This window comes from Oncorhynchus kisutch, linkage group LG2 (assembly GCF_002021735.2).
Source record: "Oncorhynchus kisutch isolate 150728-3 linkage group LG2, Okis_V2, whole genome shotgun sequence".
NCBI lineage: Eukaryota > Metazoa > Chordata > Actinopteri > Salmoniformes > Salmonidae > Oncorhynchus > Oncorhynchus kisutch.
In genome coordinates this window covers 14,168,057-14,193,325 of record NC_034175.2, presented here as the reverse complement: position 1 = coordinate 14,193,325, position 25,269 = coordinate 14,168,057, and the positions used below count along the sequence as shown (strand labels likewise).

General features: G+C 44.3%; 1 protein-coding gene across 6 annotated transcripts in view; it reads right to left on the bottom strand.

The window, feature by feature from the left end:
- The window catches only part of ddr1 (discoidin domain receptor tyrosine kinase 1), an 84,633-nt gene that overhangs the window by 41,490 nt on the left and 17,874 nt on the right, over nucleotides 1–25,269 (bottom strand). For 5 of the 6 annotated variants that reach the window (XM_031788238.1, XM_031788228.1, XM_031788234.1 and 2 more), the window contains exon 2: nucleotides 2,116–2,273. In XM_031788238.1, coding sequence (XP_031644098.1) covers nucleotides 2,116–2,215 — 100 coding nt within the window. In that variant the 5' untranslated portion in view covers nucleotides 2,216–2,273. Of the gene's footprint in view, nucleotides 1–2,115; nucleotides 2,274–11,235; nucleotides 11,398–25,269 lie in introns of those variants that run through there. The other variant, XM_031788231.1, reaches the window with a different exon arrangement.

The window sequence follows — 25,269 nt, the reverse complement described above, 5'->3', positions numbered from 1 at the left end:
CTTTCTTCCCCTTCTGTCATTGTCCTCTCTGTCTCCATTGGCTTTCTTCCCCTTCTGTCATTGCCCTCTCTGTCTCCATTGGCTTTCTTCCCCTTCTGTCATTGCCCTCTCTGTCTCCATTGGCTTTCTTCCCCTTCTGTCATTGCCCTCTCTGTCTCCATTGGCTTTCTTCCCCTTCTGTCATTGTCCTCTCTGTCTCCATTGGCTTTCTTCCCCTTCTGTCATTGCCCTCTCTGTCTCCATTGGCTTTCTTCCCCTTCTGTCATTGCCCTCTCTGTCTCCATTGGCTTTCTTCCCCTACTGTCATTGCCCTCTCTGTCTCCATTGGCTTTCTTCCCCTACTGTCATTGCCCTCTCTGTCTCCATTGGCTTTCTTCCCCTTCTGTCATTGCCCTCTCTGTCTCCATTGGCTTTCTTCCCCTTCTGTCATTGCCCTCTCTGTCTCCATTGGCTTTCTTCCCCTTCTGTCATTGCCCTCTCTGTCTCCATTGGCTTTCTTCCCCTTCTGTCATTGCCCTCTCTGTCTCCATTGGCTTTCTTCCCCTTCTGTCATTGCCCTCTCTGTCTCCATTGGCTTTCTTCCCCTTCTGTCATTGCCCTCTCTGTCTCCATTGGCTTTCTTCCCCTTCTGTCATTGCCCTCTCTGTCTCCATTGGCTTTCTTCCCCTTCTGACATTGCCCTCTCTGTCTCCATTGGCTTTCTTCCCCTTCTGTCATTGCCCTCTCTGTCTCCATTGGCTTTCTTCCCCTTCTGTCATTGCCCTCTCTGTCTCCATTGGCTTTCTTCCCCTTCTGTCATTGTCCTCTCTGTCTCCATTGGCTTTCTTCCCCTTCTGTCATTGCCCTCTCTGTCTCCATTGGCTTTCTTCCCCTTCTGTCATTGCCCTCTCTGTCTCCATTGGCTTTCTTCCCCTACTGTCATTGCCCTCTCTGTCTCCATTGGCTTTCTTCCCCTTCTGTCATTGCCCTCTCTGTCTCCATTGGCTTTCTTCCCCTTCTGTCATTGCCCTCTCTGTCTCCATTGGCTTTCTTCCCCTTCTGTCATTGCCCTCTCTGTCTCCATTGGCTTTCTTCCCCTTCTGTCATTGCCCTCTCTGTCTCCATTGGCTTTCTTCCCCTTCTGTCATTGCCCTCTCTGTCTCCATTGGCTTTCTTCCCCTTCTGTCATTGCCCTCTCTGTCTCCATTGGCTTTCTTCCCCTTCTGTCATTGCCCTCTCTGTCTCCATTGGCTTTCTTCCCACGCTCCATCTCTCTTTCTCCCCCTTTCACACACATGGTGGGTGTTTCCCTTCCTTTATTCACTCTTCATATCAGTTCATATCCTGATACTGATGGGCTATTTCCTCCTATAAAAGACTTGTTGCATTACCGCAGCAACGGTGTGGAAATAATAACCATATGGATCCAATCAGATGATGCAAACCTGTGCATGCATGTGTGTGTGCGGGAGACAGATAATTTACTGTCTGCTTCTACCCTGGAGGTGGCAGCTCATGTTTCATGAGTTTCATTTTCTCTACTCTCTCTTTCCCTCTCCTCCCCTCCCTCCTTCCCCTCTCTCTCTTTGTATGATTGACAGGTGATGAGCGGCCTGTACATTAGTGAGGCTGAATACCCAAGGCTCATTCTCCCTGCTACCATCTCTCTCCTTTTACACATGGCTGCCTGGGAGACATGGACCTGAAACAGGATCGGCTGCTGATAGCGGATGGACAGACGTAAGGCACACATTCAAGAATGTGAGGAGAATGTAGACAAGAAAGGGGCAGAGAGGGCGAGGGATGGAGGGGTGGAGGAGGAGGACAAGGCAATGGGTAAGGCCGAGATGGAATTGTCTGACATTTCTGAGGAGGTGCCTGTGAGATCTTGAATGGAAGGTAAAACACATCTGTTCTGATTATAGTTTTTTCCCTTGTTGTGACTCCAATTGTATTAAACCTGGCCGATTGGTCAACGATCATCAATCCCTAGTCCGTCTACTACCTACCTTGGCTTTAACTAGGTAAGTTATTGAGAACCCAAACTCTTCAACAATAATGACCAATCATATTCTGGGGATCTGATTTGACCTTGACCTTAAGCAGTCACTTCCTATCTGACCTTTGACCTCTCACCTGGTTTAAAGTGCCAGTCGTGGTCATCCGCAGCCGACAATGCCACCAGGATGACGGTAACCACAATGACAGGAAACAGCCGCAGCTCTGGCGTTGCCATGGCACCAGCAACACACCCAGTTACCTGTCCGGAGACGCGCTGACAACCACAGGCATACCTAACAGAGGGATAGAGAGAGAGGAAGGATTAGAAGATTTCAAAATGCATGAATCATTTATTTTGTATCATGAAAGAGAGTATGAAGAATGAGAGAGAGGGGTGATAATCCGTGTGGATGGGTTTCTGTCTAAATGTCAGGTCCAGTCTAGTAGATACAGTAGCTTCCTCTGTGATTTATGAATCCCTGTCTGTCAGCCCTGTGTACGTGTAACCAGACACCATGGCCTCATTGGAGAGCAACTCAAAATGTAAGCAATATAATACAACACAACACAATACAATACAACACAATATAATACAAGACAATATGACACAACACAATACAATATAACACAACAAAATAACTCAATCCAACAAAACAGACGAGTGGCACCACAGCACAGAGAACATTAGCTTTGTTTTGATATGTTGTTGTTGCACAATGAACAATCGAAGGTGGTGTAATTAGCCTAGCCAGCATTACTTAGTCCTTCAGCATTCAAAATGTCAATCATGTCATTTCCAACTCCTTTATTACAAACTCCTCCTCAAGTGCTGTAGTAGTTAGACTGGGGCCTGATAGGGTGCTGTAGTAGTTAGACTGGGGCCTGATAGGGTGCTGTAGTAGTTAGACTGGGGCCTGATAGGGTGCTGTAGTAGTTAGACTGGGGCCTGATAGGGTGCTGTAGTAGTTAGACTGGGGCCTGATAGGGTGCTGTAGTAGTTAGACTGGGGCCTGATAGGGTGCTGTAGTAGTTAGACTGGGGCCTGATAGGGTGCTGTAGTAGTTAGACTGGGGCCTGATAGGGTGCTGTAGTAGTTAGACTGGGGCCTGATAGGGTGCTGTAGTAGTTAGACTGGGGCCTGATAGGGTGCTGTAGTAGTTAGACTGGGGCCTGATAGGGTGCTGTAGTAGTTAGACTGGGGCCTGATAGGGTGCTGTAGTAGTTAGACTGGGGCCTGATAGGGTGCTGTAGTAGTTAGACTGGGGCTTGATAGGGTGCTGTAGTAGTTAGACTGGGGCCTGATAGGGTGCTGTAGTAGTTAGACTGGGGCTTGATAGGGTGCTGTAGTAGTTAGACTGGGGCCTGATAGGGTGCTGTAGTAGTTAGACTGGGGCCTGATAGGGTGGATAGGGTGCTGTAGTTACCCATCTACGAGGCACAAAAAGGCTTGTCCAGTAGTTTTACTGGTGGTTGCTTAATGATTGGGGGTGATGGGGGTAGGGAGGGGGAGACAGCTGGTAGGGGAGGGGGTGTAGAGGGGTGGCCTGGTTTCCCTGTGGGCCCACTGACTTCACTGGCACAGACCGACAGCTGACACACAGCTGTAGGGACACAGAGGATGGGGAGCGACAGTGTGATGGACAGAGGGAGGGAATGAAGGGAGGTATGAGTGAAAAGTGGAATTGTAGGCATAGAGAACAGAAGAGAAGGATGGAACGAAGGAGCTGTCCAGATGACATGGATGACATAGTAGAGTGTGTGTGTGTGTGTGTGTGTGTGTGTGTGTGTGTGTGCGTGCGTGCGTGCGTGCGTGCGTGCGTGCGTGCGTGCGTGCGCGCGCGCGCGCGCACACCTGCCTGCGTGCGTGCGTGCGTGTGACACAGAGGAGATTTCAGGGATAGCCAGCCAGTGCAGCTGTCCAGAACAAAAGACAGGCGCTAGGCAACAGATACAGGGTGCAAGTGTTCAGAGAGAGGCAGAGAGAGTAGACAGCTTGTTTTGAGAAAACACCAGAGCCTTCCAAACGAGTGAAGCAGTGTGTGTCTGCTGTGCCAGATGACACCATGTTGAAATATGTCTCTTACAGGATTCCAGTAACTCTAAGCATGCCGAACCAGAGCTGAGAATCTCCCTCTGCTGGCCTGTCCACTATGTCAACAATCCTAAAAATGATCTCCGTCACAATCCATAACAAGGTACTCAACAAATGTTACAACTGATAAAATACTTTTACTGACCAGCGATCACAAAACTGGATGGAAACACAAACCTTAGGTTCTGAAGAAAATACAACCAAATGAAAATCACCGCTAACCAAAACCAAGATTATGTTTGGCATAGACAGTCAAGTGTTTTTGAGGCACCAGGCAGCTGCCATGTCTAAGTGGAAAAACAAGCCACAGTGTTTAGGGAGAAGCTAGTGAGGGAAGTGAGGCGAGCCCACGGTGTTTAGCAAACCATCTATCTATCTCCCTATCCCACTGCCATCTCCCTCCACTTACATGATTTGTCCAGACTAATTCACAAGGCTAACTAATGGTTATGAACAGCTGTCTAAGTCCCACCACACAACAATAAAACAGACAGAGAGAGGGGAGAGGGCAGGAGGGAATGAGGGAGGGAGAATAAATGTTCTTATGAAAAAGTATGCTTCAGTGAAAGTTTGACAAAAGTTTGGATTCCTTTTGGCACTGCAATGTCTCATGACAATCATATTGTAGTTTGGATTCCTTTTGGCACTGCAATGTCTCATGACAATCATATTGTAGTTTGGATTCCTTTTGGCACTGCAATGTCTCATGACAATCATATTGTAGTTTGGATTCCTTTTGGCACTGCAATGTCTCATGACAATTATATTGTAGTTTGGATTCCTTTTGGCACTGCAATGTCTCATGACAATCATATTGTAGTTTGGATTCCTTTTGGCACTGCAATGTCTCATGACAATCATATTGTAGTTTGGATTCCAAACTATACTGAACAAAAATATAAACGCAATGAGCTGAAAAAAAAGATCTCATTTTTCATACGCACAAAAAACATATTTCTCTTTCAATTTGTGCACAAATTTGTTTACATCCATGTTAGTGAATATTTATCCCTTGCCAAGATAATCCATCCACCTGACAGGTGTGGCATATCAATAAGCTGATTGAAAAGCATGATCATTACACACGTGCACCTTGTGTTGGGGACAATAAAAGGCCACTCTAAAATATGCAGTTTTGTCACACAACACAATGCCACAGATGTCTCAAGTTTTGAGGGAGCGTGCATTCGGCATACTGACTGCAGGAATGTCCACCAGAGCAGTTGCAAGAGAGTTAGACTGGGGCCTTATATAAACTGTAACTCAGTAAAATCTTTGAAATTTTTGCATTTATATTTTTGTTCAGTGTATAATGTGATTGGCTTGGAACTGCTAAGATCAATAGTGCCCATTAAAACATCCATTCAAGTTGGGCCATATTATGAGAGTTTGCCATACTATAGGACTTGATGGTATCAAGCCTAACTTTGAGTTGGAATGCTCGTTCCACTCAGTCTAATTCTAAGGGGTTGAGTTTGGGCATGGGGTAGAACAAGGAGCTGATTCTAAATCTATTATATTCTCTGTCAGCCACAGAGACTGTTTCTCTCCCCAGTCAGCCAGTCAGTAAGACAGACAGACCGTTTCTCTCCCCAGTCAGCCAGTCAGTAAGACAGACAGACCGTTTCTCTCCCCAGTCAGTAAGACAGACAGACAGACCGTTTCTCTCCCCAGTCAGCCAGACAGTAAGACAGACAGACCGTTTCTCTCCCCAGTCAGTAGGACAGACAGACCATTTCTCTCCGCAGTCAGCCAGTCAGTAAGACAGACAGACCGTTTCTCTCCCCAGTCAGCCAGTTAGTAAGACAGACAGACAGTTTCTCTCCCCAGTCAGCCAGTCAGTCAGACAGACTGACCGTTTCTCTCCCCAGTCAGCCAGTTAGTAAGACAGACTGACCGTTTCTCTCCCCAGTCAGCCAGTCAGTAAGACAGACAGACCATTTCTCTCCCCAGTCAGCCAGTCAGTCAGACAGACAGACCGTTTCTCTCCCCAGTCAGCCAGTCAGTAAGACAGACAGACCATTTCTCTCCCCAGTCAGCCAGTCAGTAAGACAGACAGACCGTTTCTCTCCCCAGTCAGTAAGACAGACAGACAGTTTCTCTCCCCAGTTAGCCAGTCAGTAAGACAGACAGAACGTTTCTCTCCCCAGTCAGCCAGTTAGTAAGACAGACTGACCGTTTCTCTCCCCAGTCAGCCAGTTAGTAAGACAGACTGACCGTTTCTCTCCCCAGTCAGCCAGTCAGTAAGACAGACAGACCGTTTCTTTCCCCAGTCAGCCAGTCAGTAAGACAGACAGACCGTTTCTCTCCCCAGTCAGTAAGACAGACAGACAGTCTCTCTCCCCAGTCAGCCAGTCAGTCAGACAGACAGACCGTTTCTCTCCCCAGTCAGCCAGTCAGTCAGACAGACAGACCGTTTCTCTCCCCAGTCAGCCAGTCAGTAAGACAGACAGACAGTTTCTCTCCCCAGTCAGCCAGTCAGTAAGACAGACAGACCGTTTCTCTCCCCAGTCAGCCAGTCAGTAAGACAGACAGATAGTTTCTCTCCCCAGTCAGCCAGTCAGTCAGACAGACAGACCGTTTCTCTCCCCAGTCAGCAAGACAGACAGACCGTTTCTCTCCCCAGTCAGCCAGTCAGTAAGACAGACAGACAGTTTCTCTCCCCAGTCAGCCAGTCAGTAAGACAGACAGACAGTTTCTCTCCCCAGTCAGCCAGTCAGTAAGACAGACAGACCGTTTCTCTCCCCAGTCAGCCAGTCAGTAAGACAGACAGACAGTTTCTCTCCCCAGTCAGCCAGTCAGTCAGACAGACAGACCGTTTCTCTCCCCAGTCAGCAAGACAGACAGACAGTTTCTCTCCCCAGTCAGCCAGTCAGTAAGACAGACAGACCGTTTCTCTCCCCAGTCAGCCAGTCAGTAAGACAGACAGACAGTTTCTCTCCCCAGTCAGCCAGTCAGACAGACAGACCGTTTCTCTCCCCAGTCAGCCAGTCAGTAAGACAGACAGACAGACAGTTTCTCTCCCCAGTCAGCCAGTCAGTCAGACAGACAGACCGTTTCTCTCCCCAGTCAGCCAGTCAGTAAGACAGACAGACCGTTTCTCTCCCCAGTCAGCCAGTCAGTAAGACAGACTGACCGTTTCTCTCCCCAGTCAGCCAGTTAGTAAGACAGACTGACCGTTTCTCTCCCCAGTCAGCCAGTCAGTAAGACAGACAGACCGTTTCTTTCCCCAGTCAGCCAGTCAGTAAGACAGACAGACCGTTTCTCTCCCCAGTCAGTAAGACAGACAGACAGTCTCTCTCCCCAGTCAGCCAGTCAGTCAGACAGACAGACCGTTTCTCTCCCCAGTCAGCCAGTCAGTCAGACAGACAGACCGTTTCTCTTCCCAGTCAGCCAGTCAGTAAGACAGACAGACAGTTTCTCTCCCCAGTCAGCCAGTCAGTAAGACAGACAGACCGTTTCTCTCCCCAGTCAGCCAGTCAGTAAGACAGACAGACAGTTTCTCTCCCCAGTCAGCCAGTCAGTCAGACAGACAGACCGTTTCTCTCCCCAGTCAGCAAGACAGACAGACCGTTTCTCTCCCCAGTCAGCCAGTCAGTAAGACAGACAGACAGTTTCTCTCCCCAGTCAGCCAGTCAGTAAGACAGACAGACAGTTTCTCTCCCCAGTCAGCCAGTCAGTAAGACAGACAGACCGTTTCTCTCCCCAGTCAGCCAGTCAGTAAGACAGACAGACAGTTTCTCTCCCCAGTCAGCCAGTCAGTCAGACAGACAGACCGTTTCTCTCCCCAGTCAGCAAGACAGACAGACAGTTTCTCTCCCCAGTCAGCCAGTCAGTAAGACAGACAGACCGTTTCTCTCCCCAGTCAGCCAGTCAGTAAGACAGACAGACAGTTTCTCTCCCCAGTCAGCCAGTCAGACAGACAGACCGTTTCTCTCCCCAGTCAGCCAGTCAGTAAGACAGACAGACAGACAGTTTCTCTCCCCAGTCAGCCAGTCAGTCAGACAGACAGACCGTTTCTCTCCCCAGTCAGCCAGTCAGTAAGACAGACAGACCGTTTCTCTCCCCAGTCAGCCAGTCAGTAAGACAGACAGACCATTTCTCTCCCCAGTCAGCCAGTCAGTCAGACAGACAGACCGTTTCTCTCCCCAGTCAGCCAGTCAGTAAGACAGACAGACCATTTCTCTCCCCAGTCAGCCAGTCAGTAAGACAGACAGACCGTTTCTCTCCCCAGTCAGCCAGTCAGTAAGACAGACAGACAGTTTCTCTCCCCAGTCAGCCAGTCAGTCAGACAGACAGACCGTTTCTCTCCCCAGTCAGCCAGTCAGTAAGACAGACAGACCGTTTCTCTCCCCAGTCAGTCAGACAGACAGTAAGACAGACAGACCGTTTCTCTCCCCAGTCAGTAAGACAGACAGACAGACCGTTTCTCTCCCCAGTCAGCCAGTCAGTAAGACAGACAGACCATTTCTCTCCCCAGTCAGTAAGACAGACAGACCGTTTCTCTCCCCAGTCAGCCAGTCAGTAAGACAGACAGACCATTTCTCTCCCCAGTCAGTCAGACAGACAGACCGTTTCTCTCCCCAGTCAGACAGACAGTAAGAAAGACAGACCGTTTCTCTCCCCAGTCAGTAAGACAGACAGACAGACCGTTTCTCTCCCCAGTCAGCCAGTCAGTAAGACAGACAGACCATTTCTCTCCCCAGTCAGCCAGTCAGACCGTTTCTCTCCACAGTCAGCCAGTCAGTCAGACAGACAGACCGTTTCTCTCCCCAGTCAGTCAGACAGACAGTTTCTCTCCCCAGTCAGCCAGTCAGTAAGACAGACAGACCGTTTCTCTCCCCAGTCAGCCAGTCAGTAAGACAGACAGACCATTTCTCTCCCCAGTCAGCCAGTCAGTAAGACAGACAGACCATTTCTCTCCCCAGTCAGCCAGTCAGTAAGACAGACAGACCGTTTCTCTCCCCAGTCAGCCAGTCAGTCAGACAGACAGACAGTTTCTCTCCCCAGTCAGCCAGTCAGACAGTCAGTCAGACAGACAGTAATAGTAACCCTCCCACTGGGGAGGTTAGAAAGGAGTGAGGTCTTTGTTCTGGGTTTCCGTCAGACCCAGTAGAGGGAGTAGAGGGAGTCACTGAGGCACAACCATTCAGTGAGTCCTGGATAGAAGGAAACACCTTTTAACCTTCCAAGCACTTACAGTGTTCGATAGTGTCAACTGGGGAAACAAGGTGGCACTTGAAGGCTTTCCTGAACGAGAGCAGATGGTTTAGTTATTTTGTCTGTGAGTCAGTGATAGCCTGGTCCCAGATCTGTTTGTGAGGTATTGACACCTCAGAAGGGTATACTACAAAGTAGGATCAATGAGTTAGCCAGCTAACTTTAATTAATAACAAGAAATAACTGTTGATTTTCTGAATCATTAAAAAGCTTAGATATGTGTTTTTGGTTGTTGAGTCAATTAGACCATGCACATTTCAAACTTATCTTTCTAAAACGACAACATTATTTTAGAATAGTTAGGCAAGTTAGATGGCTAACTCATTGATCCTGCTTTGTAGAAAACCCCTTTGTTTATTTATGCTGTAGTTGACAATACAACACAAACAGATCAGAGACCAGGCTAGGTCAGGACTGTTGTCAGCCTGGTAACACGGCTACTGGTTCTGAGGGGCTATTCTCTGAGAATCTGTAAAGACCTGGCTAGAAGAACAATAGTGGCAGCTAGAGAGCTGTGCTACTATCCAGCAGTCATTTTTGCTAAACCTGCAAGAATTTCTGATACCCTTTCCCTGAAGCTGTCGCCTTCTCTTGAAGCTGTCACCTTCCCTTGAAGCTGTCACCTTCCCTTGAAGCAGTCGCCCTTCCCTTGAAGCTGTCGCCCTTCCCTTGAAGCTGTCGCCCTTCCCTTGAAGCTGTCACCTTCCCTTGAAGCTGTCGCCCTTCCCTTGAAGCAGTCGCCCTTCCCTTGAAGCAGTCGCCCTTCCCTTGAAGCAGTCGCCCTTCCCTTGAAGCAGTCGCCCTTCCCTTGAAGCTGTCGCCCTTCCCTTGAAGCTGTCGCCCTTCCCTTGAAGCTGTCGCCCTTCCCTTGAAGCTGTCGCCCTTCCCTTGAAGCTGTCGCCCTTCCCTTGAAGCTGTCGCCCTTCCCTTGAAGCTGTCGCCCTTCCCTTGAAGCTGTCGCCCTTCCCTTGAAGCTGTCGCCCTTCCCTTGAAGCAGTCGCCCTTCCCTTGAAGCTGTCGCCCTTCCCTTGAAGCTGTCGCCCTTCCCTTGAAACTGTCGCCCTTCCCTTGAAGCAGTCGCCCTTCCCTTGAAGCAGTCGCCCTTCCCTTGAAGCAGTCGCCCTTCCCTTGAAGCTGTCGACCTTCCCTTGAAGCTGTCGCCCTTCCCTTGAAGCAGTCGCCCTTCCCTTGAAACTGTCGCCCTTCCCTTGAAGCAGTCGCCCTTCCCTTGAAGCAGTCGCCCTTCCCTTGAAGCTGTCGCCCTTCCCTTGAAGCTTTCACTCCAGACCTGACTGCCCTTGACCAGCAGAAAAACATCCTGTGGCGTTCTGCATTAGCATCGAACAGCCCCCGTGATATGCAACTTTTCAGGGAAGTTAGGAACCAATATACACAGGCAGTTAGCAAAGCAAAGGCTAGCTTTTTGAAACAGAAATTTGCATCCTGCAGCACAAACTCCCAAAAGTTCTGGGACACTGTAAAGTATATGGAGAATAAGAGCACCTCCTTCCAGCTGCCCACTGCACTGAGGCTAAGAAACACTGTCACCACCGAACTAATCTAACAAATCCGAACTAACAAATCCGAACTAAAGTTTTGTTGCTAAGGATTCCACGACGCGGTTAGCCTTTACGGCTGGGACTGCAAGTTTGTGTTCCTTTTTTTGCATGGATTCCGCGAGTGCTAGCTGGCTGTACTACAGACACCTGTCATCGTCGTGGGAAAGACTCATTGTTATCTTTTCGTAAGACAACTGGTTGCAGTAAAGAGCCAATCTGGATACTAAGGAGAACCTGAGGGAAATCGTCGAGTACCAACAGCTTTACGCTATGGAGGGACAACATACTCCATCATGGAAAGATCCGACCACCTCACAAAATAACTTTAACCTGACAAAAAAAAAGAAAAACAGATTCATCTACAGACACGGACGATTTACTTACCATTGAGGTAGAGGCTAGTGTTCTGGCTGGAATCCATGCAACACTGGAAAAGTTGTGTGAGGAGGTAGCAGGGCTGAGAGGGAGTTTGGAGTTCAGCCAGAGTGTAATTCTCACGCTCCAAAGAGAAAACAAGACACTCACAGCCAAGATAAAAATCCACGATTCCAACAGGGATTGTCTACTCCATATGTGCCGTTGACCTTATATGGATCCTCTCACTGGATTCCAAGAACAACAAATGCACTGAGATAGAATGAAGCCATCTGTCTGGAATCAATGCTGTGGTGGATATCCTCTGTGATGAGGCTATATGTAACAGTGCTATTGGTTGGTCAGTCAGTCAGTAGTCCAGTCATTCGTCAGCCAGTGATTCACTGGTATGTGTCAGCTGACACTTCATCAATACCAGGAAATACCAGTCAGCAGGAAGTAAGGAAGTACAGCCAGTCAGAAATGTTGAATCTGAACTGATTTTGACAGGATGGAGCAGGAAGAGATTAGGAAAAGTGAGTCATTTAAAAATAACAAAAAGTGGTAAGAGAGGTAGAAGATAGAGGCAAATAGATGGCGGGAGAAACTAAGAAAATGCTTTGAGAAGTTAAACAAAACATTTTGATAGTGAGGAAGGAGAGAGAGAAAACAGGGTGTTGGAGTCACTACTAGACAGAGAAAGTCGTAGCATGTGTGGAAATATTTGTTTTTCTGGGATTCCTGAGGATAATCCATCAGCGATCAGTGAATTCATGCAATCCGCCTTAAACCTTCCCATAGACACTGTAAACAAGGATGCTTTCCACCGAGTACACAGACTTGGAGCTCGGAGCGTCCCTGACCGATCATCGCAAAATTTGAACACTACCAACAAAAGGAGCTGATCAAAAGCAGAGGAAGGGAGCTTAAAGGGACCAAATTCGGTCTCAATTACCAATTTTCAAAGGAGATAAAGGAACGCCGTAAGAGACTGTATCCGGTACAAAGACAACAAAGGATGGATGGTAGGCGTGCCTTTATCATTGTGGACAAACTCTTTATAGATGGACAGACAGCTCCATAACACCGTGGCTGTACTAAATTATACAGGGACTTCAGGTACAAAAAAAAGAAGGTATGGGAACTGTAAAAATATCTGAACATAATGAACACACACGTACTCAATTACATGCTTTGATAACACATACGGACTTATACATACACACACACACCTGATCTCGCTCTATTCTCTCACTTTCTTTATTTTCTCTTCTCTTCTCCCTCTTATTATTGTTAAGAACTGTTTTATAATTTAATGTGTTTATTGTTTGTCTATCTTTTGTATGTATTAGTCTACAAGTTTATATATGTTTACAACAAGCAAGGGGGAGATATCAGAATAGGGGCATTGGGGAATAATAACATATTGTATGGAAGACATTTGTACTGTAGTGAGGCCATCTCTAGAGTAATGCAAGGTCTCTTTCATGATCATGTGAAACGTCAATTGCTATGGAAATGCTGGGATATGTTTTTCAATTATGTTAAAGGTAATTATGATGCAACTATGATGGTGATACGATATGGATTACAATTATCATCATGAATATTAAGGCTATACGGACTACATGTTACGCACAGACACTCAACCATGCAAATTGGCAGTTATTATTTATTTGGACATCACACATTGTAGTCTACTCTTATACAGACATCGTACACACTCTCACTATATCACATCCAATATCATACACATCAACCTACTCAGATTTACTACACACATAATATCTTGTCTCAATGTTCTAACATCTGTGGCATTGGCTCACAGGCAAACAGGCAAGGCTATAAAACAAATATTGATAGAACCTATTTCTTGAATTCTAAATATCAGACAATTGAAAGCTCTAATTTACCTCTGATGGCAGTAACTTTACAAGCACTAATTATGGTCAGTTTAGACTGAGAAGAGCATCTAGTTACGGTAAGGGGTGAAATAAGTATAGCCAGTTATAATTGTAACGGTTTAGCAGATTATTAAAAGAAGATCAGTCTTTACATGGCTAAAAGAAAAGGAATATAACATATACTGTTTACAGGAAACTCACTCTACATCTTTAGATGAAGTTGAGTTGAAAAAGGAATGGGGTGGTGAAATCATTTTCTGTCATGGACAAAGGAACTCAAAGGGTGTGATGATATTAATTATCAAAAATATCGTTCTGAATGTGCAAATAGTCAGGAATGATTTGCAAGGAAGGTGGATCCTTTTGAATATGAAAGTGGACGACAAAGAGATTTGGCTCATTAATCTATATGGTCCAAATCAGGATGATCCACACTTCTTCGAAAACATTTATACCAATTTATTGAACTTACAGGCAACAAATGATCTAATCATTATGGTAGGAAACTATAACTCAGTGTTAAGATCCGTACAACTTATTTTTAACTAAGACAAAATCATTTATAACTGAATTTTTCCAGTATAATATAGGTTCAGCAAATCCCCTTATTGTTTGGGATACCTTTAAATGTACCTTCAGGGGTCATTCAATTCAATATTCATCCATAATAAAAAAGCAGTTTCTGGCTAAAGAGACGAGACTAACAAGGGAAATACATGAACTAATAGTACAGGTAGATAGCAATAAAAACGATACTACAAAGACACAAGATAAATTAGAGGAAAAACTAAAAGAACTGGAGGAACTTATTTAAGAATGATCTCGTGTAATTACAAAAATAAAGCAAACTGGATGGAATATGGAGAAAAATTCACAAAATTCTTCCTGAATCTCCAAAACATGAACACTAACAAAAATAATTTGCAGAAACTCGTTACTGAAGACGGAGTCATCTATGATTCTCCAAATGATATTTTAAAAGAGGAAGCTAATTATTTTAGGCAGATGTTCTCTTTTCCATCTCATCCTTTCCCACTGAATGAAGATTATGGTAAGGAATTCTTTCCAAATAATACAAAAAATGGAAAATTAACAAATGAAACAGAAAGATCAGTGCGAAGGCCAAATTACAGAGAAAAAACTTTTTGAGGCTATTAAATCCTTTTAGTCTGGAAAAACCCCAGGGCTTGATGGCATACCGGTAAAGGTATATCAAGTATTTTTTGATATACTAAAAGCTCCATTGTTATATTGTTTTAACTACTTCTATAGAAATCTGTAAGGTACTCAGCAGGAAGGTCTGATTTCTCTATTATTAAAACAACACCCAGATGGTAAATATAAAAGACTAGTCTCTATCTAAAACTGGCTACAATTTCACTTTCATCCCCGTCAAAGATAGAACAAATATTACAACAAATATTATGGCTGAACCCAAATGTGCTGGTTGATAAAATACCTGTATTTATGTGAAAGATGTTTGAAACGGGTATTTTGTTATTAAATTATATTGTAAATTAGAATGGTAGAGTTATGTCCTTCATGGAGTTATCAGAATTGTACGGAAAGGTCTGCTCAATCCAAGAGTACAATCAATTGATTACAGCATTGCCCCAAAATGGAGGAGGAGGGAGGAGGTAGGGAACTGGTCTGTCTGCCCAATATAAAGGATCAAAACTGGCAGAGGAATAAAAATATCATAAAAAGGAAAGTATACCAGTTTCATTTGAGGACCAGGATGTGGACAGCTGTGCCATACAAATTGCAAAATAGTTGGGAAGAGATTTCTGATGTACCGATTCCATAGTACAGGGTGTATGAGTTGATATATAAAACAATGCAAGATTCAAGACTTCGTGCTTTTCAGCTACAATTATTATATACAATTATTGCCAACATCAAAATGTTGAATATTTGGGGGATAAAATCATCGAAGCTCTGCAGATTTTGTTGTGAGGATACAGAATCAATTTATTTTGGTATTGCCCTCAGGTAGCCTGTGTCTGGTCTCAGGCTCAGGCTCAGGAAAGGCTGAAAATGCATAGCATTGATCTAAAATTGACCCTAGAAATAGTACTGTTAGGAGATCTGGAGAGACCGGGTCAGTCAATTACTAATATGCTAATACTCTTAGTAAAAGTATTTATCTTCAAATCGCAATCTGTGGATTGTATTCGATTAGATCAATTGAAATTGTACGTTAAACATCACAGCATAGTTGAAAGACATGTGTTGCGTAGAAACCCGAAGTGGGTGTCCAGCAGAGATAGATGGGATGGGCTGAGGGAAGCTGAGGGTTGGTATGTGGAATTGTAGACAAGTGGGAGTGGAGTTGCTGTGTGAGAGATAGAACGATGGTCAAAGATAAAAGTGGGGAAAAAAGTACAAATAAAACATAATAAAAAGTACATAAAAATGCACCTGTACATAGCCCATCTGTACATAGCCCATCTGTACATAGCCCATCCAACTACCTCATCCCCATACTGTTATCTTTTTGCTCCTTTGCGCCCCAGTATCTCTACTTGCACATTCATCTTCTGCATATCTATCTCTCCAGTGTTTAATTGCTAAATTGTAATTATTTCGCCACTGTGGCCTATTTATTGCCTTACCTCCATTATCTTACCTCATTTGCACACACTGTTTATAGACTTTTTCTCTACTGTATTATTGACTGTATGTTTGTTTATTCCATGTGTAATTCTGTGTTGTTGTTGTTTGTGTCGCACTGCTTTGCTTTATCTTGGCCAGTTCGCAGTTGTAAATGAGAACTTGTTCTCAACTAGCCTACCTGGTTAAATAAAAGTGAAATAAATAAAATAAAAATATATATAAATAAATAAATACATTTATTTTTCCTCCATGTCATTGGTTATTGTTCTCAGAACATCATTGGTCACTGAAGCCGAGGGAATTTGACTGCCCTCTTGGACAGTAGCCCAACAGAAAATTCTGACCCTCTCTCCGATCGATCGGGATATTGACAAAGGTCTGAGAGAGGTGTGGTGTGGTGCGTTGACCTTCAACGGCACATATGGATCCTCTCACTGGATTCCAAGAACAACAAACGCACTGAGATAGAATGAAGCCATCTGTCTGGAATCAATGGCTGTGGTGTATATCCTCTGTGATGAGGCTGTATGTAACAGTGCTATTGGTTGGTCAGTCAGTCAGTAGTCCAGTCATTCGTCATCCAGTGATTCACTGGTATGTGTCAGCTGACACTTCATCAATACCAGGAAATACCAGTCAGCAAGAAGTAAGGAAGTACAGCCAGTCAGAAATGTTGAATCTGAACTGATTTTGACAGGATGGAGCAGGAAGAGATTAGGAAAAGTGAGTAATTTAAAAATAACAAAAAGTGGTAAGAGAGGTAGAAGATAGAGGCAAATAGAGAAACTAAGAAAATGCTTTGAGAAGTTAAAGAAAACATTTTGATAGTGAGGAAGGAGAGAGAGAGAGAGAGAGAGAGAGAGTGAGAGAGAGAGAGAGAGAGAGAGAGAGAGAGAGAGAGCGAGAGAGAGAGAGAGAGAGAGAGAGAGAGAGAGAGAGAGAGAGAGAGAGAGAGAGAGAGAATTATAAAAGTGGACGGATAAGGAGAAAGTGGAAGAAAGGGAACTCATTTCCAGGAATAGTTTGGCCTTTGGAAGTGTGGCATGACTCAACAGGACGTCTCTCTGCTTTCCAAAACATAGGTTCAACAACTCACACACACATACAGTGGGGTAAAAAAGTATTTAGTCAGCCACCAATTGTGCAAGTTCTCCCACTTAAAAAGATGAGAGATGCCTGTAATTTTCATCATAGGTACACTTCAACTATGACAGACAAAATGAGGAAAAAAATCCTGAAAATCACATTGTACGATTTTTTATGAATTTGCAAATTATTGTGGAAAATAAGTTTTTGGTCACCTACAAACAAGCAAGATTTCTGGCTCTCACAGACCTGTAACTTATTTTTTAAGAGGCTCCTCTGTCCTCCACTCGTATTAATGGCACCTGTTTGAACTTGTTATCAGTATAAAAGACACCTGTCCACGACCTCAAACAGTCACACTCCAAACTCCACTATGGCCAAGACCAAAGAGCTGTCAAAGGACACCAGAAACAAAATTGTAGACCTGCACCAGGCTGGGAAGACTGAATCTGCAATAGGTAAGCAGCTTGGTTTGAAGAAATCAACTGTGGGAGCAATTATTAGGAAATGGAAGACATACAAGACCACTGATAATCTCCCTCGATCTGGGGCTCCACGCAAGAACTCACCCCGTGGGGTCAAAATGATCACAAGAACGGTGAGCAAAAATCCCAGAACCACACGGGGGGACCTAGTGAATGACCTGCAGAGAGCTGGGACCAAAGTAACAAAGCCTACCATAAGTAACACACTACGCCGCCAGGGACTCAAATCCTGCAGTGCCAGACGTGTCCCCCTGCTTAAGCCAGTACATGTCCAGGCCCGTCTGAAGTTTGCTAGAGAGCATTTGGATGATCCAGAAGAAGATTGGGAGAATGTCATATGGTCAGATGAAACCAAAATATAACTTTTTGGTAAAAACTCAACTCGTCGTGTTTGGAGGACAAAGAATGCTGAGTTTTATCCAACGAACACCATACCTACTGTGAAGCATGGGGGTGGAAACATCATGCTTTGGGGCTGTTTTTCTGCAAAGGGACCAGGACGACTGATCCGTGTAAAGGAAAGAATGAATGGGGCCATGCATCGTGAGATTTTGAGTGAAAACCTCCTTCCATCAGCAAGGGCATTGAAGAAGAAACGTGGCTGGGTCTTTCAGCATAACAATGATCCCAAACACACCGCACGGGCAACGAAGGAGTGACTTCGTAAGAAGCATTTCAAGGTCCTGGAGTGGCCTAGCCAGACTCCAGATCTCAACCCCATAGAAAATCTTTGGAGGGAGTTGAAAGTCCGTGTTGCCCAGCAACAGCCCCAAAACATCACTGCTCTAGAGGAGATCTGTATTAAGGAATGGGCCAAAATACCAGCAACAGTGTGTGAAAACCTTGTGTAGACTTACAGAAAACGTTTGACCTCTGTCATTGCCAACAAAGGGTATATAACAAAGTATTGAGATAAACTTTTGTTATTGACCAAACACTTATTTTCCACCATAATTTGCAAATAAATTAATAAAAAATCCTACAATGTGATTTTCTGGATTTCTTTTCTCATTTTGTCTGTCATAGTCGAAGTGTACCTATGATGAAAATTACAGACCTCTCTCATATTTTTAAGTAGGAGAACTTGCACAATTGGTGGCTGACTAAATACTTTTTTGCCCCACTGTACATACATATGTATACACACACACAAACTTTCAGTGCCAACACCATAAACTTACGCCATGCACAACAACATTGCTCTGAACCAATCTAAGTGACGAGGAACTGACAGACAGAAAATATTTCTGCAATAAAGACCCATGAATCAAATCTTTAGGGAAGTGAGATAGGAGTAACAATTATTGTAATAAACTCGGATTCATTATATGCAGCTTGGGCCAAGTAGAAGTGAATCATTAAGGGAGTAAAACTTATAGTTACTCCAATACAGTGCCTTGCGAAAGTATTCGGCCCCCTTGAAATTTGCGACCTTTTGCCACATTTCAGGCTTCAAACATAAAGATATAAAACTGTATTTTTTTGTGAAGAATCAACAACTAGTGGGACACAATCATGAAGTGGAACGACATTTATTGGATATTTCAAACTTTTTTAACAAATCAAAAACTGTGCAAAATTATTCAGCCCCTTTACTTTCAGTGCAGCAAACTCTCTCCAGAAGTTCAGTGATGATCTCTGAATGATCCAATGTTGACCTAAATGACTAATGATGATAAATACAATCCACCTGTGTGTAATCAAGTCTCCGTATAAATGCACCTGCACTGTGATAGTCTCAGAGGTCCGTTAAAAGCGCAGAGAGCATCATGAAGAACAAGGAACACACCAGGCAGGTCCGAGATACTGTTGTGAAGAAGTTTAAAGCCGGATTTGGATACAAAAAGATTTCCCAAGCTTTAAACATCCCAAGGAGCACTGTGCAAGCGATAATATTGAAATGGAAGGAGTATCAGACCACTGCAAATCTACCAAGACCTGGCCGTCCCTCTAAACTTTCAGCTCATACAAGGAGAAGACTGATCAGAGATGCAGCCAAGAGGCCCATGATCACTCTGGATGAACTGCAGAGATCTACAGCTGAGGTGGGAGACTCTGTCCATAGGACAACAATCAGTCGTATATTGCACAAATCTGGCCTTTATGGAAGAGTGGCAAGAAGAAAGCCATTTCTTAAAGATATCCATAAAAAGTGTTGTTTAAAGTTTGCCACAAGCCACCTGGGAGACACACCAAACATGTGGAAGAAGGTGCTCTGGTCAGATGAAACCAAAATTGAACTTTTTGGCAACAATGCAAAACGTTATGTTTGGCGTAAAAGCAACACAGCTCATCACCCTGAACACACCATCCCCACTGTCAAACATGGTGGTGGCAGCATCATGGTTTGGGCCTGCTTTTCTTCAGCAGGGACAGGGAAGATGGTTAAAATTGATGGAAAGTTGGATGGAGCCAAATACAGGACCATTCTGGAAGAAAACCTGATGGAGTCTGCAAAAGACCTGAGACTGGGACGGAGATTTGTCTTCCAACAAGACAATGATCCAAAACATAAAGCAAAATCTACAATGGAATGGTTCAAAAATAAACATATCCAGGTGTTAGAATGGCCAAGTCAAAGTCCAGACCTGAATCCAATCGAGAATCTGTGGAAAGAACTGAAAACTGCTGTTCACAAATACTCTCCATCCAACCTCACTGAGCTCGAGCTGTTTTGCAAGGAGGAATGGGAAAAAATTTCAGTCTGATAGAGACATACCCCAAGCGACTTACAGCTGTAATCGCAGCAAAAGGTGGCGCTACAAAGTATTAACTTAAGGGGGCTGAATAATTTTGCACGCCCCATTTTTCAGTTTTTGATTTGTTAAAAAAGTTAGAAATATCCAATAAATGTCGTTCCACTTCATGATTGTGTCCCACTTGTTGTTGATTCTTCACAAAAAAATACAGTTTTATATCTTTATGTTTGAAGCCTGAAATGTGGCAAAAGGTCGCAAAGTTCAAGGGAGCCGAATACTTTCGCAAGGCACTGTACGTTCCTTCCCCCTTTCCATAGCCCTCTCCTCTCCTCTCCTCTCCTCTCCTCCAATACGTTCCTTCCCCCTTTCCATAGCCCTCTCCTCTTCTCCAATACGTTCCTTCCCCCTTTCCATAGCCCTCTCCTCTCCTCCAATACGTTATTTCCCCCTTTCCATAACCCTCTCCTCTCCTCCTCCAATAAGTTCCTTCCCCCTTTCCATAGCCCTCTCCTCTCCTCTCCTCTCCTCTCCTCTCCTCTCCTCTCCTCTCCTCTCCTCTCCTCTCCTCTCCTCTCCTCTCCTCTCCTCTCCTCTCCTCTCCTCTCCTCTCCTCTCCTCTCCTCTCCTCTCCTCCAATACATTCCTTCCCCCTTTCCATAGCCCTCTCCTCTCCTCCAATACGTTCTTTCCCCCTTTCCATAGCCCTCTCCTCTCCTCCAATACATTCCTTCCCCCTTTCCATAGCCCTCTCCTCTCCTCTCCGACTTCATAGTTGGGATCAGGTCCTCTTGGCCTTCCCCAGTCCTCCTTCCTCTAACTCCCTTTCAGCTCCATAAGAGCTGTATTACTAGGATTGCACATTCTTCAGCATGTCTACATCAGTGGAGACCCCTCAGAGGAGGAAGGGGAGGACCATCCTCCTCAGTGAATTTCATAAAAATAAAAATAGTGAAACAAAGAAGTTTAGATAAAACTATATTAAATATATTCACGTCACCAAATAATTGATTAAACCACACTGTTTTGCAATGAAGGTATACAGTAGCCTCATCAGAACCCTGTCAGCTAGCTTCTGTCCTCCTCTGGGTACATTGAGTTCAATACAAAACCTAGGAGGCTCATGGTTCTCACCCCCTTCCATAGACTTACATAGTAATTATGACAACTTCCAGAGGAAGTCTGTGGCTGCTATGAAAGTGAACTGTGTTTGTGTGTTATCAGGGGTGTATTCATTCTGATGATTCTGTTGAAAAACGGTTCTTAAACGGAGGCAAACGGAACGCAACAGAGACATACCAGAATTTATCCAATATAAACTCTAATTTGCAACTGTTGTACTAATGATTACACCCCAGATCAGCTAGATGCTGGCAAGAGTGTGCAAGCCGGTATTGAATGTCTCAATCTGTCACCTTGATTACTCCAAATTCTATTGACCTGTGCACCTACATTTGTAAGCTTTCATTCATAGGCTAGGTTGTAGCAACCTCATGAAAATGTGAGTATCATGTAGAAGCCTAAAACTTTCAATGTTACATTGAGCTGGGTGAATGGAATATGAATGACAGTCATCCAATATGCTGTGAAAAAAGTCATCATCCTCCCTCATCTTAAAAGGCACGACAGCCACTGGCCTATATAGTAGAGGACAGAGACCGATGACGATTGAAGACCACATGTTCAGTTTGTCATGCTGAGGAAATTAAGCTTTGTCGTCAACAACAACAGAATATGAAGACATTAGTTGGACGCCATTACAAAAATTATGGATGTTAAATACTAATACTTTTTTTTGTTCAAGTTTTTTGTTATTATTTAAAAAATCTGACTAATCCTGAAGCAAAACTAAGCTAATAATGAACAGATTCAAACTAGCACATTTAATGGAGTTTTGGGATCAATTACAAAGTCTCTAAGCAGTCCTAAAGCCAAACACTGACTCATGCTTTTGCTCACTGTCAATGATCTGCATCAAAATGACAGAATCAAGAGGAGGAATATTCATTTTCTGTTGGGGCATAACAGCCCTAGACCTCTGTCCTATATGCCTACAACACACCCACACTGCAGAGTGGAGAAACACAACCTGTACAATTCTGAACAATGAACTAAAACACCTCTGTTGTTGCCTGTGTATGGATCCAAACCTGTATGTAACCAAGATCACCTGGGAGAATCAAGACAACGTAAGCACAATGAGCTAAAGCCTAGGCATAGATCTAGAACATTGAGCTAAATCCTATGTATTACATCTGGACATTAGCTAGTATATAACTACTGCTATGCACACCCTTTCTAGTCACACACTGTCCATACACACCATTCACATACATACAGTGCATTCAGAAAGTATTCAGACCCCTTGACTTTTGCCATATTTGTTTACGTTACAGCCTTATTCTAAAATTGAATACATTGTTTTTCCCCTCATCAATCTACACACAATACAATACCCCATAATGTCAAATCGAAAAACATATATGTTTTTAAATGTTGGCAAAAACGGAAATATCACATTTACATAAGTATTTCAGACCCGTTATTCAGTACTTTGTTGAAGCAACTTTGGCAGCGATTACAGCCTTGAGTCTTCATGGGTGTGACACTACCAGCTTGGCACACCTGTATTTGGGGAGTTTCTCCTAATAATCTTTGCAGATCCTCTCAAGCTCTGTCAGTTTGGATGGGAAGCATCGCTGCACAGCTATTTTCAGGTCTCCAGAGATGCTCGATTGGAATCAAGTCTGGGCTCTGGCTGGGCCACTGAAGGACATTCAGAGACTTGTCCTGAAGCCACTCCTGCATTGGCTTGTCTGTGTGCTTAGGGTTGTTGTCCTGTTGGAAGGTGAACCTTCACCCAAGGCTGAAGTCCTGAGTGCTCTGGAGCAGGTTTTCATCAAGGATCTCTCTGTACTTTGCTCCGTTCATCTTTCCCTCAATCCTGATTAGTGTCCCAGTCCCTGCCACTGAAAAACATCCCCACAGCATGATATTGCCACCACCATACTTCACCATAGAGATGGTGCCAGGTTTCCTCCAGACGTGACACTTGGCATTCAGGCCAGAGAGTTCAATCTTGGTTTCATCAGACCAGAGAGTCTTGTTTCTCATGGTCTGAGTCCTTTAGGTGCCTTAAGGCAAACTCCAAACTGGCTGTCATGTGCCTTTTACTGAGGAGTGGCTGCCGTCTGGCCACTCTACCTTAAAGGCCTGATTGGTGGAGTGCTGCAGAGATGGTTGTCCTTCTAGAAGGTTCTCCCATCTTCAGAGAAACTTTGGACCTCTGTCAGAGTGACCATTGGGTTGTTGGTCACCTCCCTGACCAAGGCCCTTCTCCCCTGATTGCTCAGTTTGGCCAGGCAGCCAGCTCTAGGAAGAGTCTTGGTGGTTCCAAACTTCTACTATTTCAGAATGATGGAGGCCAATGTGTTCTTAGGGACCTTCAACGCTGCAGACAGTTTTGGTTCCCTTCCCCAGATCTGTGCCTCGACACAATCCTGTCTCTGAGCTATACGGACAATTCCTTCGACCTCATGGCTTGGTTTTGGCTCTGACATGTACTGTCAACTGTGGGACCTTATATAGACAGGTGTGTGCCTTTCCAAATCATGTCCAATCAAATGAATTTACCACAGGTGAACTCCAATCAAGTTGTAGAAACATCTCAAGGATGATTCATGGAAACAGGATGCACCTGAGCTAAAATTTCAGAGCAAAGGGTCTGAATACTTATGTAAATAAGGTACATTTTTAATTGTTTAAGCTTCGTCTTTATGGGGTATTTTGTGTAGATTGATGTTTTTTATTTTTATTTCATCAATTTAAGAATAAGGCTGTAACGTAAAAAAAATGTGGAAAAAGTCTAGGAATCTGAATAATTTCTGAATGCACTGTATATTTATATTCCATGCGCAATGCCAAGCATCAGCTGGAGTGGTGTAAAGCTCGCTGCCATTGGACTCTGAAGCAGTGGAAACGCGTTCTCTGGAGTGATGAATTATGCCTCACCATCTGGCAGTCCGACGGAGAAATCTGGATTTGGCGGATGCCAGGAGAACGCTACATGCCCCAATGCGTAGTGCCAATTAAAAGTTGGCCCCTTAGTTCCAGTGAAGGGAAATCTTAAACGCTATAGCATACAAAGACATTCTAGACGATCCTGTGCTTCCAACTTTGTGGCAACAGTTTGGGGAAGGCCCTTTCCCATTTCAGCATCACAATGTGCACAAAGCTAGGTCCATACAGAAATGGTTTGTCAAGATCGGTGTGGAAGAACTTGACTGGCCTGCAAAGAGCCCTGACCTCAACCCCATCGAACACTTTTGGGTTGAATTGGAACGACGACTATGAGCCAAGTTTACTTACCCAACATCAGTGCCCGACCTCACTAATGCAGCAATGTTCCCACATCTAGTGGAAAGCCTTCCCAGAAGAGTGGAGGCTGCTGTGGCAGCAAAGGGTGGACCAACTCCAAATTAATGCCCATGATTTTGGAATGAGATGTTCAACGAGCAGGTGTCCACATACTTTTGGAGTGTAGCTCATTCTAATATTTCTACTACTGTACATGACATTTTAGTTACACTGTTTATACACACCACATATGTATTTATATAGTGGATTCTTGACATAGCCCAATCTAATATATCTACTGTTGTACATATCATTCTTAGTATATCTTGTGTAGATTCATCTGGTGTACACATGCATAGATTACTGTTACAGTGCTATTTGGGTTGTGCTATTTTACTTTTTACTGCATTGGTAGGAGCTGGTAACATAAGCATTTCGCTGCACCCGCTAAACTGTGTACATGATCACCTTAAACTGCTGAGCTAAAGCCTAGGCATTAGATCTAGACCACGTTAGCACACTGAGCTAAAGCCTAGGCATTAGATCTAGACCACAATAGCACACTGAGCTAAAGCCTAGGCATCAGATCTAGATCACGTTAGCACACTGAGCTAAAGCCTAGGCATTAGATCTAGACCACGTTAGCACACTGAGCTAAAGCCTAGGCATTAGATCTAGACCACGTTAGCACACTGAGCTAAAGCCTAGGCATCAGATATAGAAAGCTTTCATATGCATTAATGGCTGTGTGTTGAGTTATTTTGAGGGGACAGCAAATTTACACTGTTATACAAGCTGTACACTCACTACTTTACATTGTAGCAAAGTGTAATTTCTTCAGTGTTGTCACATGAAAAGATATACTCAAATATATACAAAAATGTGAGGGGTGTACTCACTTTTGTGATATACTGTATATAT